At 39.1% G+C, this 17,494-nt stretch overlaps 1 protein-coding gene across 2 annotated transcripts; it reads right to left on the minus strand.

Annotated features, from left to right (window-relative positions):
* Nucleotides 1–804: 804 nt before the first annotated feature.
* On the minus strand, nucleotides 805–12,692 carry ednraa (endothelin receptor type Aa). 2 transcript variants are annotated; one of them, XM_044190705.1, is made up of 8 exons: nucleotides 12,373–12,692; nucleotides 10,818–11,339; nucleotides 9,009–9,136; nucleotides 6,993–7,191; nucleotides 5,213–5,365; nucleotides 4,846–4,979; nucleotides 4,369–4,477; nucleotides 805–3,457 (listed from the first exon to the last, which is right to left on the minus strand). In XM_044190705.1, the coding sequence occupies exons 2-8, from the start codon at nucleotides 11,292–11,294 to the stop codon at nucleotides 3,320–3,322; spliced, it is 1,338 nt and encodes a 445-aa protein (XP_044046640.1). In that variant the 5' UTR covers nucleotides 11,295–11,339; nucleotides 12,373–12,692; the 3' UTR covers nucleotides 805–3,319. The 2 variants fall into 2 exon arrangements, with proteins under 2 accessions (XP_044046640.1, XP_044046641.1); XM_044190706.1 differs by lacking the exon at nucleotides 12,373–12,692 and adding an exon at nucleotides 11,448–11,947.
* Between the last annotated feature and the right edge of the window lie 4,802 nt (nucleotides 12,693–17,494).

Here is a 17,494-nt window from a genome sequence, read left to right on the forward strand (position 1 = left end):
CTGGAACCTGATTGTGATATGATTTCATATGAGGAATATGAACCACTTTCATAAAGTTTATGACCTGACATATCACCAACTCACTGGAACAAATAACAAGCCAACGTCCGATAAAGCCACGGCCGCCCGCTACAATGTTTTGCTGGTCTTGGGTGTTTTTCAACTTTGTGTATGTGATTACGTAGCTCTGGTAATTGTCTCTTTTTGAGAAGTTATAGAGCGTGTAATCCTGGGTTAATGACACGTTTGGTCACAGCAAAGTAGACACTGAACTGTGAGAAGTTGCCACAGACTCAGTCATGATACAGCTAGTGCTTTATTTAATGGATTTAGACAAAAAAAAAAAAAACACTGTTACATTAAAGAAACAGTAGTTGGAATATGTTTGTGTTGCATTAAATCAAGTGCAACTTGCATTAATGCTATTCAGTTTTAAGCATATTCTTATATATCACCATTATGATAAGCAAAATATATATGTATAATCTGCCACATCAAAGCTAATATGTGACTAAAACGAGGATAAGTAATGGTCAAACTTTGCTTTCCTCTATCCACTTTTGGCAACACAGATGAGAAGTGAGTTATATGTATCAAATTCCCACCATCCAAGATGTTCACATCCTCTCTGCTGACATTAGCAACCCTAAGGGCTCAGTTGCCAAGCAGGTCACAGTATGCTTCAAATCACTCCCAGGCGCCTCTTTCTCACAGAGGCAAATGAAAAACAGAAGGGGCCCCCTTGACTTCCCAGAGAAACAAATATTAGCATGATGGTGAAATAAACCTCCTTGTTCCTTACACTGGAGATGGAAATTGATTTATTGGTATAACCAGCAGCATTAACATGAGGTTTAGAAGTCAAATCAATGACAACAAACATATGAATTCCATTTTTGTTTTTACAGATTATTATGAATCGCTTCAATGAATAGTGGTAAAATAATATTGCCTACAGATATTGCCTTTTCCTCTGTACACAAGTGTGCAAAACACTCCAACTAAAGAAGTGCAAGTAATTATACACACAGAACTCACACACATGCTAACACACATTCAAACATACACAGGTTTACATGTATTCACATATCAAATAGTATAAGGCAGAATAATTGTTTAGTAGCTGAATATGTTTTCCACATAAAAAGAATAGTTTGAATAGTTTTGGGAAATGCCCTTATTCACTTTCTTGCCAAGAGTTAGATGAGAAGATCAATGCCTTTCTCAGGTCTGTCCATTAAATTTGAAGCTACAGCCAGCAGCTAGTTAGCTTAGCTTAGCATAAAGACTGGAAACATGGGAAGACAGGTAGCTTGGCTTTGTCCGAATGTAACAAAATCGGCCTGCCAGTATCTCTAAAGCTCACTAACTAATACGTCTTGTTTGTTTTTGCCGTTTATGCCTGGTGCACACTAGATTTTTCTCTCGCCATTGACTACCATACATATTTTTTCCATCGCTGTTCCTTTCATACTACAGTATTTCAAGTTGTAAATATCAAATATATAGTTTGATATTTAGGAGTCGATAACATTAAGATTATGTCTGTAAACCCCTCAAACTACAGGATAATTTGGACCAGCCTCAAATCGGGAACAGCCCCGCAATTGTCGGGAGGGGCGAATCGGACCCAAAATCTGCCCAGTTATCCTCTAGTGTGCGGCCAGCATTAGCTACAGCCACCACCTGGTTAGCTGCTGAATATACAGTAATTTCCAGAGCCTGTTAGCTGCTGGCTGTAGCTAACTGGCAAAACCCACAAATTGTCACATTAACACTTTGGTTTTCATACGGATTAAACTAACGAGATTAAACATGTTAATTAGTCATCTTTAGAGATGCTGGCAGATGGATTTCGTCACCTTCAGACTGAGCCAGGCAAGCTGTTTCCCCTGTTTCTAGTCTTTATGGCAAGCTAAGCTAACCAACTGTGACTGTAGCGAAATATTTATTGTACAGACCTGACAGTGGTATCAGTCTTCTCATCTAACTCTTGGAAAGAAAGCCAATGAGCGTGTTTTCCAAAATGTCAAACTATTCATTTAATATTTGGAGCGTTTACCACCACCATTAAAAACTCATTTGCCTGTGTTATTACACAGGTAATCGTGTCTGAGTAAAATACTTATTATATAACACTTTATAAAAGTGGACACTATATATATATATATATATATACATATACATATATTTCATGGGTTATACAAGCATAAAAGTCACAATTATTGTTGATTATATCTGGTAAAATTCACAGTGTTTAGAAATAAGCTAATTCCTGTTCATTTTTGGTCTACTGTGAAATCAGACCTGACATAATGCATTCCTTCATATTTATCATTTGCATGACATGTGCTATGAAAATACAGAGTTGTACCTTATCCGCTTTAAAACCTACAACCCTGTACTTGATTTTGTGCCAGTGTATTTTGGCTTATTCTGACACCGGACGTGATACTTTTGTGAAAGCTTTCAATTTTGAATTACTAACCAGAAGTTTGGAGGTCTGTGGATCATGATTACATTAAGCAGAAATTGTCTTTTTGTTGATGTATGGATGCATCTTTTTGTTCAGAGAAATTTTCCCTCTTTTCTGAATCAGAAAACATTTTTGGCCAGGCAGTAGGAATCAAACATGAAGCAAATGCACTTCAAAGCATTCTTCTAATTATACCACAAAGTAGCTCAATGTATAATTAGTGTGTGTAAAACATTGTACAACCGCTCGCATGTTTAATGGAAAATGAATTGTTGCTCGAGTCAGTAACATGCTTTCCTGTTTTCCAAAGTCAATGAGTAGTGAACTCCTGGGGACAGCACATACTCGTCTCCCATCATTCCCTCTGACGGCGAGCAGTCTGCTTTTTCCTTCCTGTAGCTTTGTGCATCCTTCCCAGTAGTATTGCCCTTTACAGGAATAGCATACTTGGCTACTGATTGTGTGTAAGTAATAGTCAAGGTTCAGCTGCATCCTGTTAAAGAGTCCCCCTCCTACTCACCCACTCTGCCCCTTCTTGTCTCACGCTACAGCGTCACTGTCCGTGGGTGTGGGAATACAAGGAGTTTGTTTTAGGAAGTTTTGCCTGCTGAGAGGCTCGGACAACTTCAGAGCATTGTACACTAAATCCATTGTTTGTTTCTTTTAACTCCAGTTCCTAATCCTTCCCTGCCGGGTTCATATGTTGCTTCAGTGGTCCTAAGGATGTGCATTTATTGTCTGAAAAAGTACTTTTTGATGTATATATTTTAGGGTGAGCATTGGTTGCATTTTAAAAGCTGCTGGGTGTATGGGAGAGCTTGAAAATATTCCTCAGGTGAGTGATCAGTCGCTGTCTTTCCTGATGCTGCGATCAGTGAGGAGGTTGTTGGGCTCAGGGCTTTTACACTGTATACTGGTACCATTCATGGGTCCAATGCTGCTCAGCTGGTTGTCAGAGTAACACCAGCAGCACAAACACGACTTGAAGAACATGTGAAGAGAAAAAAAGAGAAAAATTAAAAGGAATAGTGGGAAATACACTTCTCTTTATTGCTGAGAGGTAGATGAGAAGAAGGTACAGCCAGGAGATGGTTAGGTTCAAATCAGGGGGAAACAGCTAGCCTAGCTGTGTTCAAAAGTAAAAAATACCAGCACCTCTAAAATTGACTTATTAACATATTTTGTTTGTTCAATCAATACAAAAGCCAAAGTGTAAAATAGAAAAGTTCCGAATTTATGGGGGGTTTATGCCGAGTTATTTCTTGGCCGAGAGCAGTGACTTCCTGGAGTCTCCACTGGTTGACATAACATGCTAATTACTTTGGCTAAGAGGTGCTGGTAGAGGCAGATTTTTCTACATTTGGACAGAGCCAGGTTAGCTCAGGTTTCCCTGTTTCCAGTCTTTATGATAAACTAAGCTAACAAGCTCCTGGATATAGTTTCATATTTAACGGACAGATATGAGAGGGGTGTGAATCTTGTCATCTAACTCTCGGCAAGAAAGCAAATAAGGGTATTTCCCACAATGTCAAACTGTTTACCAAGAAGTTTTTTCATACTATTCTCTCGTTTGTGCCCCCACCTCCCTCCCACAATTCCTTTAACGTGCAAACTTGAGACATGGTTTATCTCCAGCCCAGGTCCCTTTGACAGACATTTGCAGTGTGTGACCTCAGCCATACAAAGTGAATACATAAATCACCAGGCTGCTTTTACATGTTGCTCATGGAATGTCATCACCATCACAGCCTCTGTGTCATGGACAAAAGCCTGAGTTCACTGTTTGCGTGTGTGTGTGTGTGTGTGTGTGTGTGTGTGTGTGTGAAAGAGAGAGAGAGAGTTTGAGTGCGTTACATGCAATAATATCCATCTGTTGTGGGAAAGTACCATACCTTGAAGCAGTTTTTAAACTTCTTGCTGACAAAGTAGAGGATAATGGGGTTTATGCAGGAGTTGATTGTTGCAAGGTTGATACTAAGATAATCCAGCACCAAGAGGAAACTGAAAATAGAAAATAGAGGAAAGGCTGATCATCATTATTTTTATAGAGCACCACAGAATCCATTTAAACCTTTTTCGATGCTATTTCAATAGCATTTAATGGTAAACACTTCTGGAAGAAATACAAATTTATTTTCATATTGACCAAGATATATTTTAATAAAAGTCTCTTCAGTGGGTGTTTGGAAGCCCAAGGTTACTGATATTTTCTCAACTCAGAGAAACAGGTGAGATCCTGAACTAATATAAAAAAAACCCCATCAAAACTCCAGAACAACAGTGCCATGTCCTGTACATTTTTCATACTCTGTTGCCTTTAGACCTCTAAGTAACTTTTGTGTAGGAGGGTTGTTCTACCAGTAACTCACTTGAGCAGCTCACAGCGCATCGTATCATTCTGGTAGTAAACCATCTTCTTAAGGATCCTGCTGAGGTGCAGTGGGAACCAGCAGAGGGCAAAGATGAGAACGAGGCAGAAGACAGCTTTGGCCACCTCCCTCCTCTGCAGAGAGAAACAACAGATTTCATTCCACCATTTGAGAGGAGATGACGAAGTTTGTGTAATGGAGGGTTAGAGGTTAACCCTCCATTACACACTGTTACACACTGTTACACACTGTTACACACTGTTGACTGAGTCGATGTGGATCCATTTTACTCCCTCAAAAAGTTAGAGGTCAGATTATTAGAGTTAAGGGCTTGTCACTGCATTATCATTTAGAAGTATTGTCCAACCTGTTTAAGGTGCTCACTGAGGGCTATCCGAAGGCTGCCCTTCCTGTGGTTGAGCATCTCGCAGGTCATCAGAGTGTAGAACACAGCTGTGCAGGCCAGTGGTACACAAAAGTAGAAGCCAAACAGCCACCAGTCCTTTGCATCCTTATAGAACTAAAGGGAAACACGCACATGTGAAACAGTAATACATTTAAACTTAAATAAATGCATGAATTACCGTGTGACCCAGTAGTTACAATAAAAAGAAGAGTTGAGGTTTTTCAAGCAACAATTTTCCACATGCTCCATTGATGTCTCTCGCACGCATCCTCCGAGCTGCCCTATCCACTTACTCTTCCACACAACTCCACCATCTTCCCGGCCCTGCTTCGATTCAGAATCATGTGACGTACTGCTCTTTCATGGACTTAAGTGGGTCTAAGACTTGCTAGGACCTAATACAACTTTCTGTTAATTTTCTGTAATTACCCATTTCTCACCAATGGCTCCCATTGCACCTCCATCTATCTTTAGAGGGAGGATCTATCTTTAACTTTTGGCAACTGTTGTTGATGTGGGCCTTAAAGGTCCAAATGAGACATCATGTGTGATATTGTACTGTACTATAGAAGTAAAGTTGAAATGATTTGGCTTGAGCAGGTATGATCCTAGTAATAAGAATCCATGCTTTTGTAATTGAACCTGACCCAGACCTAAACCACCACCAGTCCCCTGTACTCCAATGCCATTGCAGTCCATGTGAGTGCTACATGTGTGCTCTATATGTAGTGTAGTAAGTCTGAAAACAAACCACTTCTGGCCCATCTGGCTCTCTGTGGTTCTAACAAATATTGTAAGTATGCTCTTTAAAAATCCCACAATTTCAAAATCACCACAAATCTTATTAACCTTATTATACAGCTTCTGTGAAAAGCAAAAACAAAAATTTAAAGTTTGTAGATCGACTCCAACTTTGGTCTTATGTGCTGAGTTCCGACAAAACCAAATTTGGTGAGAAAATCTTTCAAAGAAGAAAATGTGCTATTGCTGTGCTCATTGCTATTAAATACTGCTAAGAGGCAAATTTTGCTCAGACCTCAGCATTGTATTGCTGATATATATCTGAGAGAGATTACTCCAGTTTTGTGCATATGGAATAGATATGCACATGTGGCTCAGCTTGAGGCCCCAGATTTCAGGCTTCAGTAATTGCACTTGGCCTGCAATCCATTATGTGCTCCAAGGTTGTGAAAAAGGCCACAATCAGAGAGAGTAAATAGACCAGGTTTATTTCTTAAAGTGATACGCCACTCAAAATCTTTTTAGTATCAAATACTCACCTCCTGGCTTGAAAGGTGAATCTGGGCACATTCTTAGGTATCAGTGGCTTGGTATTCTAATTGTCTTGTGTTTTTAATTATTTATTGCCCAAACAGGAAATGTTGTAGGTGATTTATTTTACTGTTGTATTGATGCTCTAAAAATATACGCCCCTATAACCAAAATAGCACAACAGCATGCCAACTGGCCGTTAAAAACTCATTAACTCCAAACAAACAATGGAAATATTAAGCTGTACTTGCACTTCCTCTTTAAATAGTCCTCATGCAGGTGGGTTTCCTATCTCTTTAGTCCAGTAATGTTTTGTCTCTTTATTGTACACCACCGATCTGTACAAGTACCTTGACACACTGCACTATAGAGCACATCTTGGCCTTAATAGAAGCAAAACATTGGAACACAAAAGCACTTAACGGCAATTTTCTTATCCAAAAATGATAAGAAAAGGATGATAGCGTACCATCATGAAGCCACTCTTGGGGTTAAGCATGCAGGTCCGCATGGTTTCGTTCCTGTAGTTGAATCTGACCATGTCGAAGCCGATAGCCTCTGGTACTGCCAGGAAGAGTGACAGCACCCAAATAGACACAATCTCAATGACTGTAAGCAGAGGGATGCCCACTCCCTGAACTCTGCTCCAGGATGCCACAGCTCTGTACCTGTGAAGGGCAGACACAGAGTTAGAGACCAGGCATAACAGATGGATTCGACATATTAAATTGATTAGATTAAAATAATATGATTAGGGGTTAGTGAGCTACTGCAGCAGGGAAAATTATGATATAGCACTCCTGGGATACAAATACAAAAATTGAAATTAGAAAGTATAAAATGTAACACAATTAGGTTGATATGAAAAGAACCTGTTTATTAATTGAAACAGGGCTGCAGCGGTTCAGTTGCTTCCAGTCACTGCTCCATCATTAAATAGAAATCGGTAAAGTCATCATTTTCTTTGTCTCTCCTGACTGACAAAGCTAACAACATTTTCTTTATGCATGGCAGCACACCAAACACAACAAACTGCTCAGTCAGCAAAGAATATCAAAAAGTTAAGAATTAATGAGGAGAGATGATCAATTGTTTATTTTAAATATCTAATATTTATATTTTTGTGAAGCCTCCAAACAGACTGGCCCATGTTGGCAGAGAGGTCTGTCTGTTGGCTTGTGTTTCCCATGCACTGAATACTTGTTTGCTTGTTTGTTTCATTAATGGAAACCACTTGTCGAAATGTTTTAGTAAAATCCTGCATCAAGATTTTATGGCAAAAACAATATATTTTTCATGACACATTTGAATTTCTCTGTTGAACAACATGGCGGCATTTATATTTTACTAAGTAGTAATGTATCCACCTTTTTCTCTTCCTCCAACATTGAAAAGATACAAAAGATTCTTAAGTACTTTCAAAGTACACACACACACACAAAGACATGCTACACATTTCTGGGAAACAATTGGAAAGCCTCTGCTCCTCAACACAGCTGTACAGCACTGCAGCCTGTCTTTTCCTCATAATAGAGGTCATTAAATATATCTGTCGAGTTTAACCTTGGAGCCTATTCAGAGCAGGCATGTGAGCCTCTTATCTCTAAAGTTGTGTCTAGTGCATAAAGTGAGGTTACACTGAGCTTCAGCACTTCATGATCATCATTTATTCATTAGGGAATTTCTATTAAGGCACTATTAAAAAAGAACTTGTCAATATACTTGCCATCAAGATAACGTTTTATTATTAATATCATATATAGAGTTTACAGTGTAAATATCATGCACTTAATGTTGCATGTAAAAAAAATCCCATTAAAGAAGTAAAGAGCATCTTATAGAAGAGCTCATCACAAAAGTTTTGAACACTGAGGTAACATATAGAAGAGCAGAGTGATAAATAACTTCCCACTGAGAATGCATAATAGGTATTGACCTTTCCTGGAAGTGCTCATCATCTCAACTAACCAAATCTTTATGTCATTAAACTGGAATCAAATCAAAATATATGTTTGAAACCAAATCAAATTTGTTTAATTTTTCCAATAATTTGACTGCCTCCTCAAATTTTGTGCAATAGTGTCCACTTTTCCAACTATGAAAAAGACATCTGAAACATTCTTTCAGGCTTCAGGATGTACACAAACATGGTGCTGGCTTTACAAGACCATGTAACTTCAGTGGAAAGCTACTGCTTTTCATATATTTCTATGGAATTATAAAAATACAAATAAAACCTTCTTTATGAGAATGAGCAACAATTATAAAGTTTTGGAGAATGAATTAATTCCATAAAACCTACTTTAACATTCATATTTAATTACACAACACATCACAAACATATGCACAAAACCTATTATGTATTTTGGTTCACTTTTTTGGCATACAGAGACCTTGATTTTTGCTGGCCTACCAAAACTGACGCTCACATGTCAAAGCTCTTGATGTGACTTAATAAAGCAGTGTGCAATGTGAAAGCACTGACCTGTCCACGCTGAGGGCGCACAGGTTGAGAACAGTGATGCCCACAGAGGCTTTCTGCAGGAAGGGCACCATCTTACACAGACACAGGCCAACAAGACTGTCATCAAAAGGCCAGCGTGACGCCAGGAGCTAGTGGAAAAAGGACATACAATAACTGCCACATAAACACTTATCTAAAACGAATTAAATCACATTTGTAACAACATTTATTGTTCAATATTCAGCACATGCACACTAATATAATTTGTCATTAAATCACTGTCTGGCTTAGTTAATGTATCAGTACAAAGTAAATGATTTTAATTAAGTAATCTGTCTTTAGGGAGCTGACTATTAATCTCACTTTTGTTACTGAATTCAAGCTGACCATCGTTAAAATCTATTTAAGGCAATTTTACAGCAGGCAGAGGCACATCAAAGACCTCTCAACGTAATCTTAATGTCAGAGTGAGTTTTGTCTGACACGGACCATATGGAGCTCATCAGCTGATAAAACTTTGCACATATTTTGCAAAACTTTCTCATCTCCTGCAAACATACAACCTCTCAAAACGTGCAACCAAACTTTAATAATAACTCACTATGTTGTCACTAGTATCTCAGAGCCACTTCCACAACCTCTTATAATATTACTTCCTTTGGGAAAATAAGTCAGTGCCATGTGAGTTGAGACCTTTGTTTCCATCAAAGTGGTCTTGGCACTTTTCCTTCAGTACGATATTACCTGCGTTAAACAAGTTTCTCAAAGCTGAAGCCAAAGGAAGAACCTGATGGTGCTTCCTGGTCCTCTATTGTTTACTTGTGCCGTTTAAGTTTCCCAGGAGCACAGAACAGCAGCAAAGAGGAAAGGAGCCCACGTCACTGTTTTTAGTGTATAAGGAGCTAATTATTTTTGGAAACACTGTCACAGCCCCGAGGAAAAGAACAAGGGGCTTCAACATGTTTCAACATTGTAGACGTGGCTCTTTCTTTGTCTGAGCATAAACTGTTCCCCCAGTAAGATTTTTGTTTTCTTTTTGCACATGTGTTACTCAGACTACAAAGTCGTTGTGCACTCAAAGTCCCAAGTTAATTCCAACCAGGTGGCTTTCTTATTTTTCTCTTGTAAAATGGCATCCCATAATACACTGGGAAGATCAGGTTGACAGATTAATTTTGCCATCATTACACACATTACATATTTATTGGTAAAAATCAACCAAAGACAGGAGCCCTAAGCTAAATTGTTAATGTTTTCTGATACTGTTAAAGGTTGTTTACATCAGTAATGGTCAAGAACATAGGAATAAAATAATAAGGTGACTTTAATTATGCTGAGAAAAATATTACTAACATACTACAGTATAAACCAAGTTTTTTAATCTTACATTTATTTGGATGAAACATTATAGATAGGGCTTTAATGAGGAAGTGTGTTCAAAACTCCACACTTACTTTTTTCAAAATAAAATCTCTAGATAAGGGTCAGTAACTAATGTCCCAGGTCAATACAAGGCCACTGGCATGTGTGACTACAGCCTGATTCCTATGTTTATTTAAGCCAGCCATATCCCCGCTCCTCTCATCACTCATCTGCCCACACAAAGAAGATAACGACGTCCGACTGACTACACTTTCCCGTCTATTTGCACACTCCCTTACGCCCCTTCCAACTTCCCCCCTTTTCCCGTCTGTAATATTCCACTTTATCTCTGCGTATTGCCTCCATTGTTGCTGCAATCAACACAGAGACCTGTCACTCAGCAGCTTGGCTTTGAAAATAAGGTTAAGGACTTTAATTAACCCTGCACCAACAGAGTGAAAACTGTACCTTGTATACATTGATGGGTATATCAATGATTATGTAGATAAGGTCTCCCAGTGCCAGACTGGCAATGAGGGCATTTGGCCCGTTCCTCATGCACTTGTGCTGGTATATAATCCTCAGCAGGGTGGCGTTACCGACCAGGCCGACCACAAACACATGAATCGAAATTATGGTGTTGATGTACTTAAAATAGTCCTTAATAGAGGTAGCTACACTGCACATTGGAGGTGGTACTGGCCTCTTTACGACAGTTTCATTTGCAGATCCCACGGCTTGTGCATCAGGCCCTGGGAACCCCAGGTGGAGGCCAGGCTCCGTACTGGGATCAATGGTGCTGTAGAAACCCGGAGACTGGAGGGTGGAGTGGACGAGAGAGTCCTCCTCTACTTCAGCTCTGTTTATCTGGCACATTCCTCTGGCTGCCATACAGGCCATTAGCACCAACATATGCACAGCTGGGGTGCCCATTATGGAACACATTTGGCGCGTTGATTTCACTGATTGAAAGACTGTACCAATATATCACTGGTGAGAAAGGAAAGCAAATAACAAGAGGAAAATTTGGTTATTTTTCAGACAACACACATAGGAGAAAAAAAATCCAGCAACTTTACCTGTTGTTTTGCATTTTACCTTCACTTAAATTCTAACCAAAGTGGACTATTATATGTCAGTTACAAGAACGTTAACCACCATTACTGTCCTTTCAAAAGCTGTGAGGAAGTTAAACAACTTCTTCAAGACTTCAAAAAGGTTTTGCAAAGGGGGCACAGATGGGAGGTGCCAGGACTAGTTAGAGTCAGACAGTTAAGGGTGAGGCATCAGCAGAGGCATCTTGTTTGCTCTCAGTTGTCCCTGGAAGAAGAAACTGTCGGTTATGTCTTTGTGTCAATAATGTTGCAGCAACACAGTGAGGCTTTATGTCTTCTTTTGCTGTTTTCACAATGAGCCATTTGATGAGCAACTGAATGATTTCCTCAGTTTTGTTTTGCATTCTCCCGCTGTTTCTAATTTAGAAAGGTTTGTAACATGTGGTTACAAAACAAAGATCTTTTTTTTAACGTGAAAGAAGTGCTGCAGGGCTGATTTCCAGTCAACAGTTTTCAATTCAAGCATAAAGGTTAAGATGAAGATCCAAACCCGCAAAACAAAATACATAATTATACCTTGGATTCCCCCTTCTTTACTTAGTTTATGGTTATGAAAGTATATAGATGTCTTCACCTTTACTACCTCTTCACAGGAAAAACCACAAACTTTTTGGACAAAATCAGAGTAATTCATTCCACTAAACTCCTGGTAAAGAGCAGATAAAGTTTCAGAGAAGTGTCAGATTGATAGTGAAGCCCTTTTCATCATGTCACAGCACAGGCAACTCTTACAGCCCAGAGTTCTTCCTGTTCAAAGTCCCAGCTGTCACCAAGTACACAAAGAACTATTTAGCAGCCAGCCCTTCAAGTAGCATTACAGTTTAGCATCAGCATGACACTGCTGGGATCTGTGACAGCACGCAAACTGATCTATCCATAAATAATAAATACGTTTGGTTTTCACCTACCTCTTCTAAAATGTCTGCCTGGCCCCCTTGGAAACCGTCAGGCAAACTTTCGGCTGAAGCCCCCAGACATCTGTATCACATCACATGAGTAATTAACGCACTATCAAAGCCGCACCGTATCCCACTTGGTTTGAGCAATGCACCCGTCTGCTCTGAGGTGCCTTCGCATTATGGCTCAGAGTTTCCTGTGGAGAGTTTGCAGTATGTCTGAGTGTGTGTGTGAAGTTGAGTGCATCTCTGCTTGTGTGTGTGTGTTTGTGTGTGTGTCAGAGCACCAGTGAGACACTTTGACTGGGTGGGATAGTAAATCTCCACCTCCCTTTGGTAACAGACTGGGGCCCCTTTGGAAACATCCCCCCCCCTTCTCAGAGGCACCGCCTGCTGACAGTCATCTCTAAGGCACAGCAGCGTACGCACACATACACACACACACACACACACACACACAGACACACACAGGGGCATCTGGGAGCCCAACGCCCCTCCAATCTGCCCCTTTCCTTAAATCCTTCCTACCTTCTCTATCAATCCCTCTCTCACTCACATTATGTCTTGTATACATTACATGCAACTGTTTCCTCACACAAGAGGCAGCAGAGATTAGATGGGAGTGAGGAAGGCACAAGGAAGTCAGTGTCCATGTTGTAATGTTATGTTTCCCTCATTTGAGAGGGGGAAACTGAAACGGGAAGTGGGAGCTAACCATCATTACTTTATCTATCCACTGTGTGGGTGGCCAAACCACACCAAACTTTCTTACTCTTGCTAAAAGTGAACTTCAGATGCAGTGTTGTTATAAAAATTTATATTAGCTGTGAAATGTGGATAATCACAGTGTGGTAAATTACAAGGTGGGGGGAAAGTGGTTAAGTCTAGATGAGCGTTCCCTTCAATTACCAAACATCTAAATGACAAAATATTAAAAAACCCTATAAAATCCAATAAATTGGTTTTCCTTGTATGCAAAAACAAATACAAACAAAAAAACAACACATCCCAAACAGACAGTGCTCTGTGAGATGACTAAATGCCTGAACAAGAGAAGACAGTTCAATGTCAAGAGAGAAGAGTGCTTTTACATCAGTGTCCATTATGGAATCCAAAATGGACCATTTATCATGATGTGCGCTGAAAGCAGGAAGAGGGCTATCAAAGTCACCACAATCTGTCTTTCCCACTGCTGAAGAGCTGACACAGCAACTGCTTAAAGGGGAAAACCACTCAATTAAAAAAAAATCATATGCGATTCCTCTTGCCTGTCAGAATTCAGGACACATTTGTTAAAAATGGCCAATTCTCCACTGAATACATTAAACAAACAAACCTGTGTTCTTTTTTATTTATGAGAATATATATATATTATCTATATCAAAGTAATGCAAATACGTAGCATTAATAAGAAGTACAGAGTAGATTTATGCACCAGATGTTTCAAAAATCAGAAATGCATCTTCAACTGAAACCCTATATGATGAAAGAAAAAGAAATCTGGGTGAAGGCAGGAACGTACTCATACATGCACACATACACCTACACATCCGAATATACAAACACACCCTTATTGGCTGTTTCCCTGAGACCTTCAGTGTCAAAGGGTGCTGACTGAATATCCTCTGAGATGGCTCCATTGTGTGTTTCCAATCCTGCATTTCTTTCACCGCTGAGATATTTGTTCCTTTCAAATTTTCCCTGCTGATGTGAAGCATCATGTTCTACCTTCTGTTACAGGTTTCTTTGTTGCCTGCTAAGTCATCCACTCTAAATGACAAAATATGCAGTTTGTCAACCATTTCAAAACGTATGAGCATTTTCTGATCTGCTGCCCCATTGTTCTTCAGTGCATTTCAAAACGCATATGACCATTACAAAAATTATTCATATCATAGTTTTGTTATCTGCTGTGGTAAGGTTTGGTTAGGGTTACACACAAAGGCAACTTTTGAGGGGTAGTAGAGTCTTTGTTAAGATAATGATCATGACATCTGAACAAACGACCAATGCTGTCGTTCTTATCTGGTGAGGACAGTATTTTCCTCTCAACCATGTTATACAAATACTTTTGATATAAAGCTTATTGGATCGTGCAACTATACTGTATATTGTACTATAGGGCTTGCAGAAATAACATACCTTGAACCATATAACCATAATTACATGAACCAGGAGGAGATATTTTGCCATTATACCTCCAGTTGAGTTAAAAAAAATTGAGAAAACGTTTTGTAAAACAGAAGTAATTTCTAGATTCTATGTATATCATGCACTGAATATATATAAAATGTAATAATTATATAAAACCTTTCCCATATAACACTGCCATGCCTAAAGTAAAAAAACAACAACTTTGAATGAAACTTTTATGCTTCCTCCTAGAACATATAGGTTCAGTGTTTATGGTTCATTTGCAGGTACTTTTCTAAGTGTGACTTAATTAGGTAATGCCAATATTTACAGCCATTTAAAATTAAAGGGATCGTGTTTTCTTTAATTGTAGTCATGAATTTATCATGGCTTCTGAATTAGTTATGGTCAGCAGTGGCGAATATTTAATTTACTGGAACGTGATTTGCTGACGGCATCTGATTTCTTACCCCTAATTTTTTTTCCAAAGTCCCTTGATTGTTGGCAGCTTCTATGACATTTTAACTTTTGAGGGGTAGTAGAGTCTTTGTTAGTAAATCCATTAATATATAAATGATGAAACCTTTACCTGCTCACAGTTGCTTTGGCTTTCATGTTGTTGTTGTGTTGTTGTTTGGATCGTAATCAGGTATTAATGCCATTCTGTCTGAACTCAAAGATGGCAGGCTGCCTGGTAATTCATATGCTTGTTCTCTGATGGCATCTGTCGAAGTGTGCTCTCTGCATATTGGTACATACCCTATGGGAAATTTCAATCCAGCCCCAGACTGAGTGGGATGTAAGCAATTTCTTAACTGGGACACTTGTGCGAAAACAGAAAGAACAGAGAGAGAGATACAGGGAGAGAGAGGGAGAGAGAGAGAATAAGTTTGAGGCCAATTCTACTGTGACAAGCAGTGACAGAGTGAAGAGGGTTCAGTATACCGCCTGGCTTTATTAATTTGGGACATATGGTTCACACAAACAAAAAGTTACAGCATGAGAGAAAAAGAAAATGTGAATCTTGATGGAGGAATTTCCTTAATAGCCTGATTAGTGCCAGCACTTGACTTCATCTGAAATGAATCAATATAACAGCATTAACAGACTATTTTAATTAGAAGGAGGGAAGCTTTGTCAAAGCAGTGATGATGATATGCAATGAAAAGAGCCTGTGGAGAAGCCTGTGTTGGCTGTTGTAAAGTTCCTGCAACTTTCTTCACCATGGCTTCGAGATATCTGAAGGTGTATGGTTAATGGTAACTGACAGGAGGTTATCTTTTGTACAACTTTACTATGATAAGTCTGCAGAAACAGCTAATTCGGGGCTCTTGGAGCTCTCAGCTGATTATCTTTGGAACTGTGTTTTCCTCAAGACCATAAGTAATAAAACATAAAGCATGACAACAATGAAAATTATTTCCAGTTATCCTTTTTCCCGTTCTTTCTTGTTTCATTAGAGATCTAAGTTTTGCTGAGGTACAACAAAAGGTCAGTTTTTAGCAATGAACATGTCATTGCTGTATACGACTTACATCTTACTCAAAGTTTAAAAGAAAACACACAAAGTGAATTTGAATTGCTGCCATTGAGTCTTTTGTGAGTAGTTTCACTTGATTCTCCACCTGAAGAGCCAGAACATTGTACGGTGCTAGTGTGTTTGCACTTAAAGATGTCTTTGCTGCTTCAAATCTCAAAACTGCATTCCAACCAGACAGCACCTTACAATTCGCAAACTCAACCACTTCCAAAGGATGACTCAGTCTTACTGGCATCAGCAGCTGAAATCAGGGGGGAGGTGAGGCTGTGCATAAATGGAAGAGTGTGATTGCCAATTTGAACATCGTTGTGTTAAATACGAGGAACAGTTGTAGGAATATAACAAAAAATGCAGTAACTTTTGTTAACTTTTTGCTGAATGCTAAGGTCTGATTCTGCTCCGTGTGCCGTGCGTAGAGTTGATGTCACTTGCGAGCAGCATTAGCAATATGGTTAATTTTAGGAAAACTAGATAGTTTTTTTGCACTGTAATGATGATTGTATGACACATGTACCAAAGAGGAAGAATAAAAGTTTGGACAATTACTGAGCCTGGAGGCTGCTCAGAAATGATTAAGAAATTAATAAAAAATTGAAAGATAGGACTTTTGCTTTTACGGTTGTTGGAAAACAATGCCTTTAGAGTCTCTGGAGTCTGTTCGGGGCTAAAATAACATTATCCGTAGGAGACAGGATTGTCCAGGAGCAGTGTGCATAAAGGTACAGTAATACTATAATTTGATGTGGCTAGAGGCTCTTGGATTTTAACTGATCTGAAGTAGACCGTAATGTTAAGCTGTGCTGAAAGTTCATTACATCTGTTGATTACAGCCAACAGTTAAACAACCCACCCCAACCCACAATTATTTTTAATTAGCCTCAGCTTTTTACTCGCCAGCTGTACAAAGTTAACTGTGTGTCAAATTTCACATTCAACACTGACACATATTCAACATTGTACTTATATGTTAAATATGAAACTGTCTTTAAAAAATGTTAACAGTGAACATTTGGCAGAAACATTTAATGTAAACCTTTTATTGATACGTTGATAAAAAAACGTAATCCCAGCAGCATTACATTTCCGCCAAATTGTATTAAGCAAATGTAAAAATGTCTTTATAAAAATGAACAGAATTTGTAGGAGAAACTGTTAGTATTTTCAGAAGTGTGTAATGTAATAATATACAGACCCAATGCTTGTAGTAGGCCTATTCACAGAGCTCTTAGACGACAGGGTAACTGATAGTGGAATCTTTGACATGGCGCTTACAGCCTAGACACATTCCTGCTTACAATCGCTCTTGTCGGACAGACCCTAACCGCGCTGATAAACGCAAGAGTCTGAGCCCATCGCACTTCGCTTCCCCCTATCAGAAAGCCCATGAGTACATGCTCAAAATGTCTGGGACATAATTATAACTCCATGTCTGTCAGACTGTTTCAGATGAAATTCAGCTTT

This window comes from Siniperca chuatsi, linkage group LG3, assembly GCF_020085105.1.
Source record: "Siniperca chuatsi isolate FFG_IHB_CAS linkage group LG3, ASM2008510v1, whole genome shotgun sequence".
Lineage (NCBI taxonomy): Eukaryota > Metazoa > Chordata > Actinopteri > Centrarchiformes > Sinipercidae > Siniperca > Siniperca chuatsi.

What these genes read in the sequence shown, in the direction of transcription:
- ednraa (XM_044190705.1), bottom strand. Translation starts at nt 11,294, where the DNA reads ATGTGTTCCATAATGGGCACCCCAGCTGTGCATATGTTGGTGCTAATG. An exon ending in TACCCATCAATGTATACAAG is followed by an intron (nt 9,137 to 10,817) that starts GTACAGTTTTCA and finishes TTTTTCCACTAG; the next exon opens with CTCCTGGCGTCACGCTGGCC. An exon ending in CCAAGAGTGGCTTCATGATG is followed by an intron (nt 5,366 to 6,992) that starts GTACGCTATCAT and finishes GTTTCCCTTTAG; the next exon opens with TTCTATAAGGATGCAAAGGA.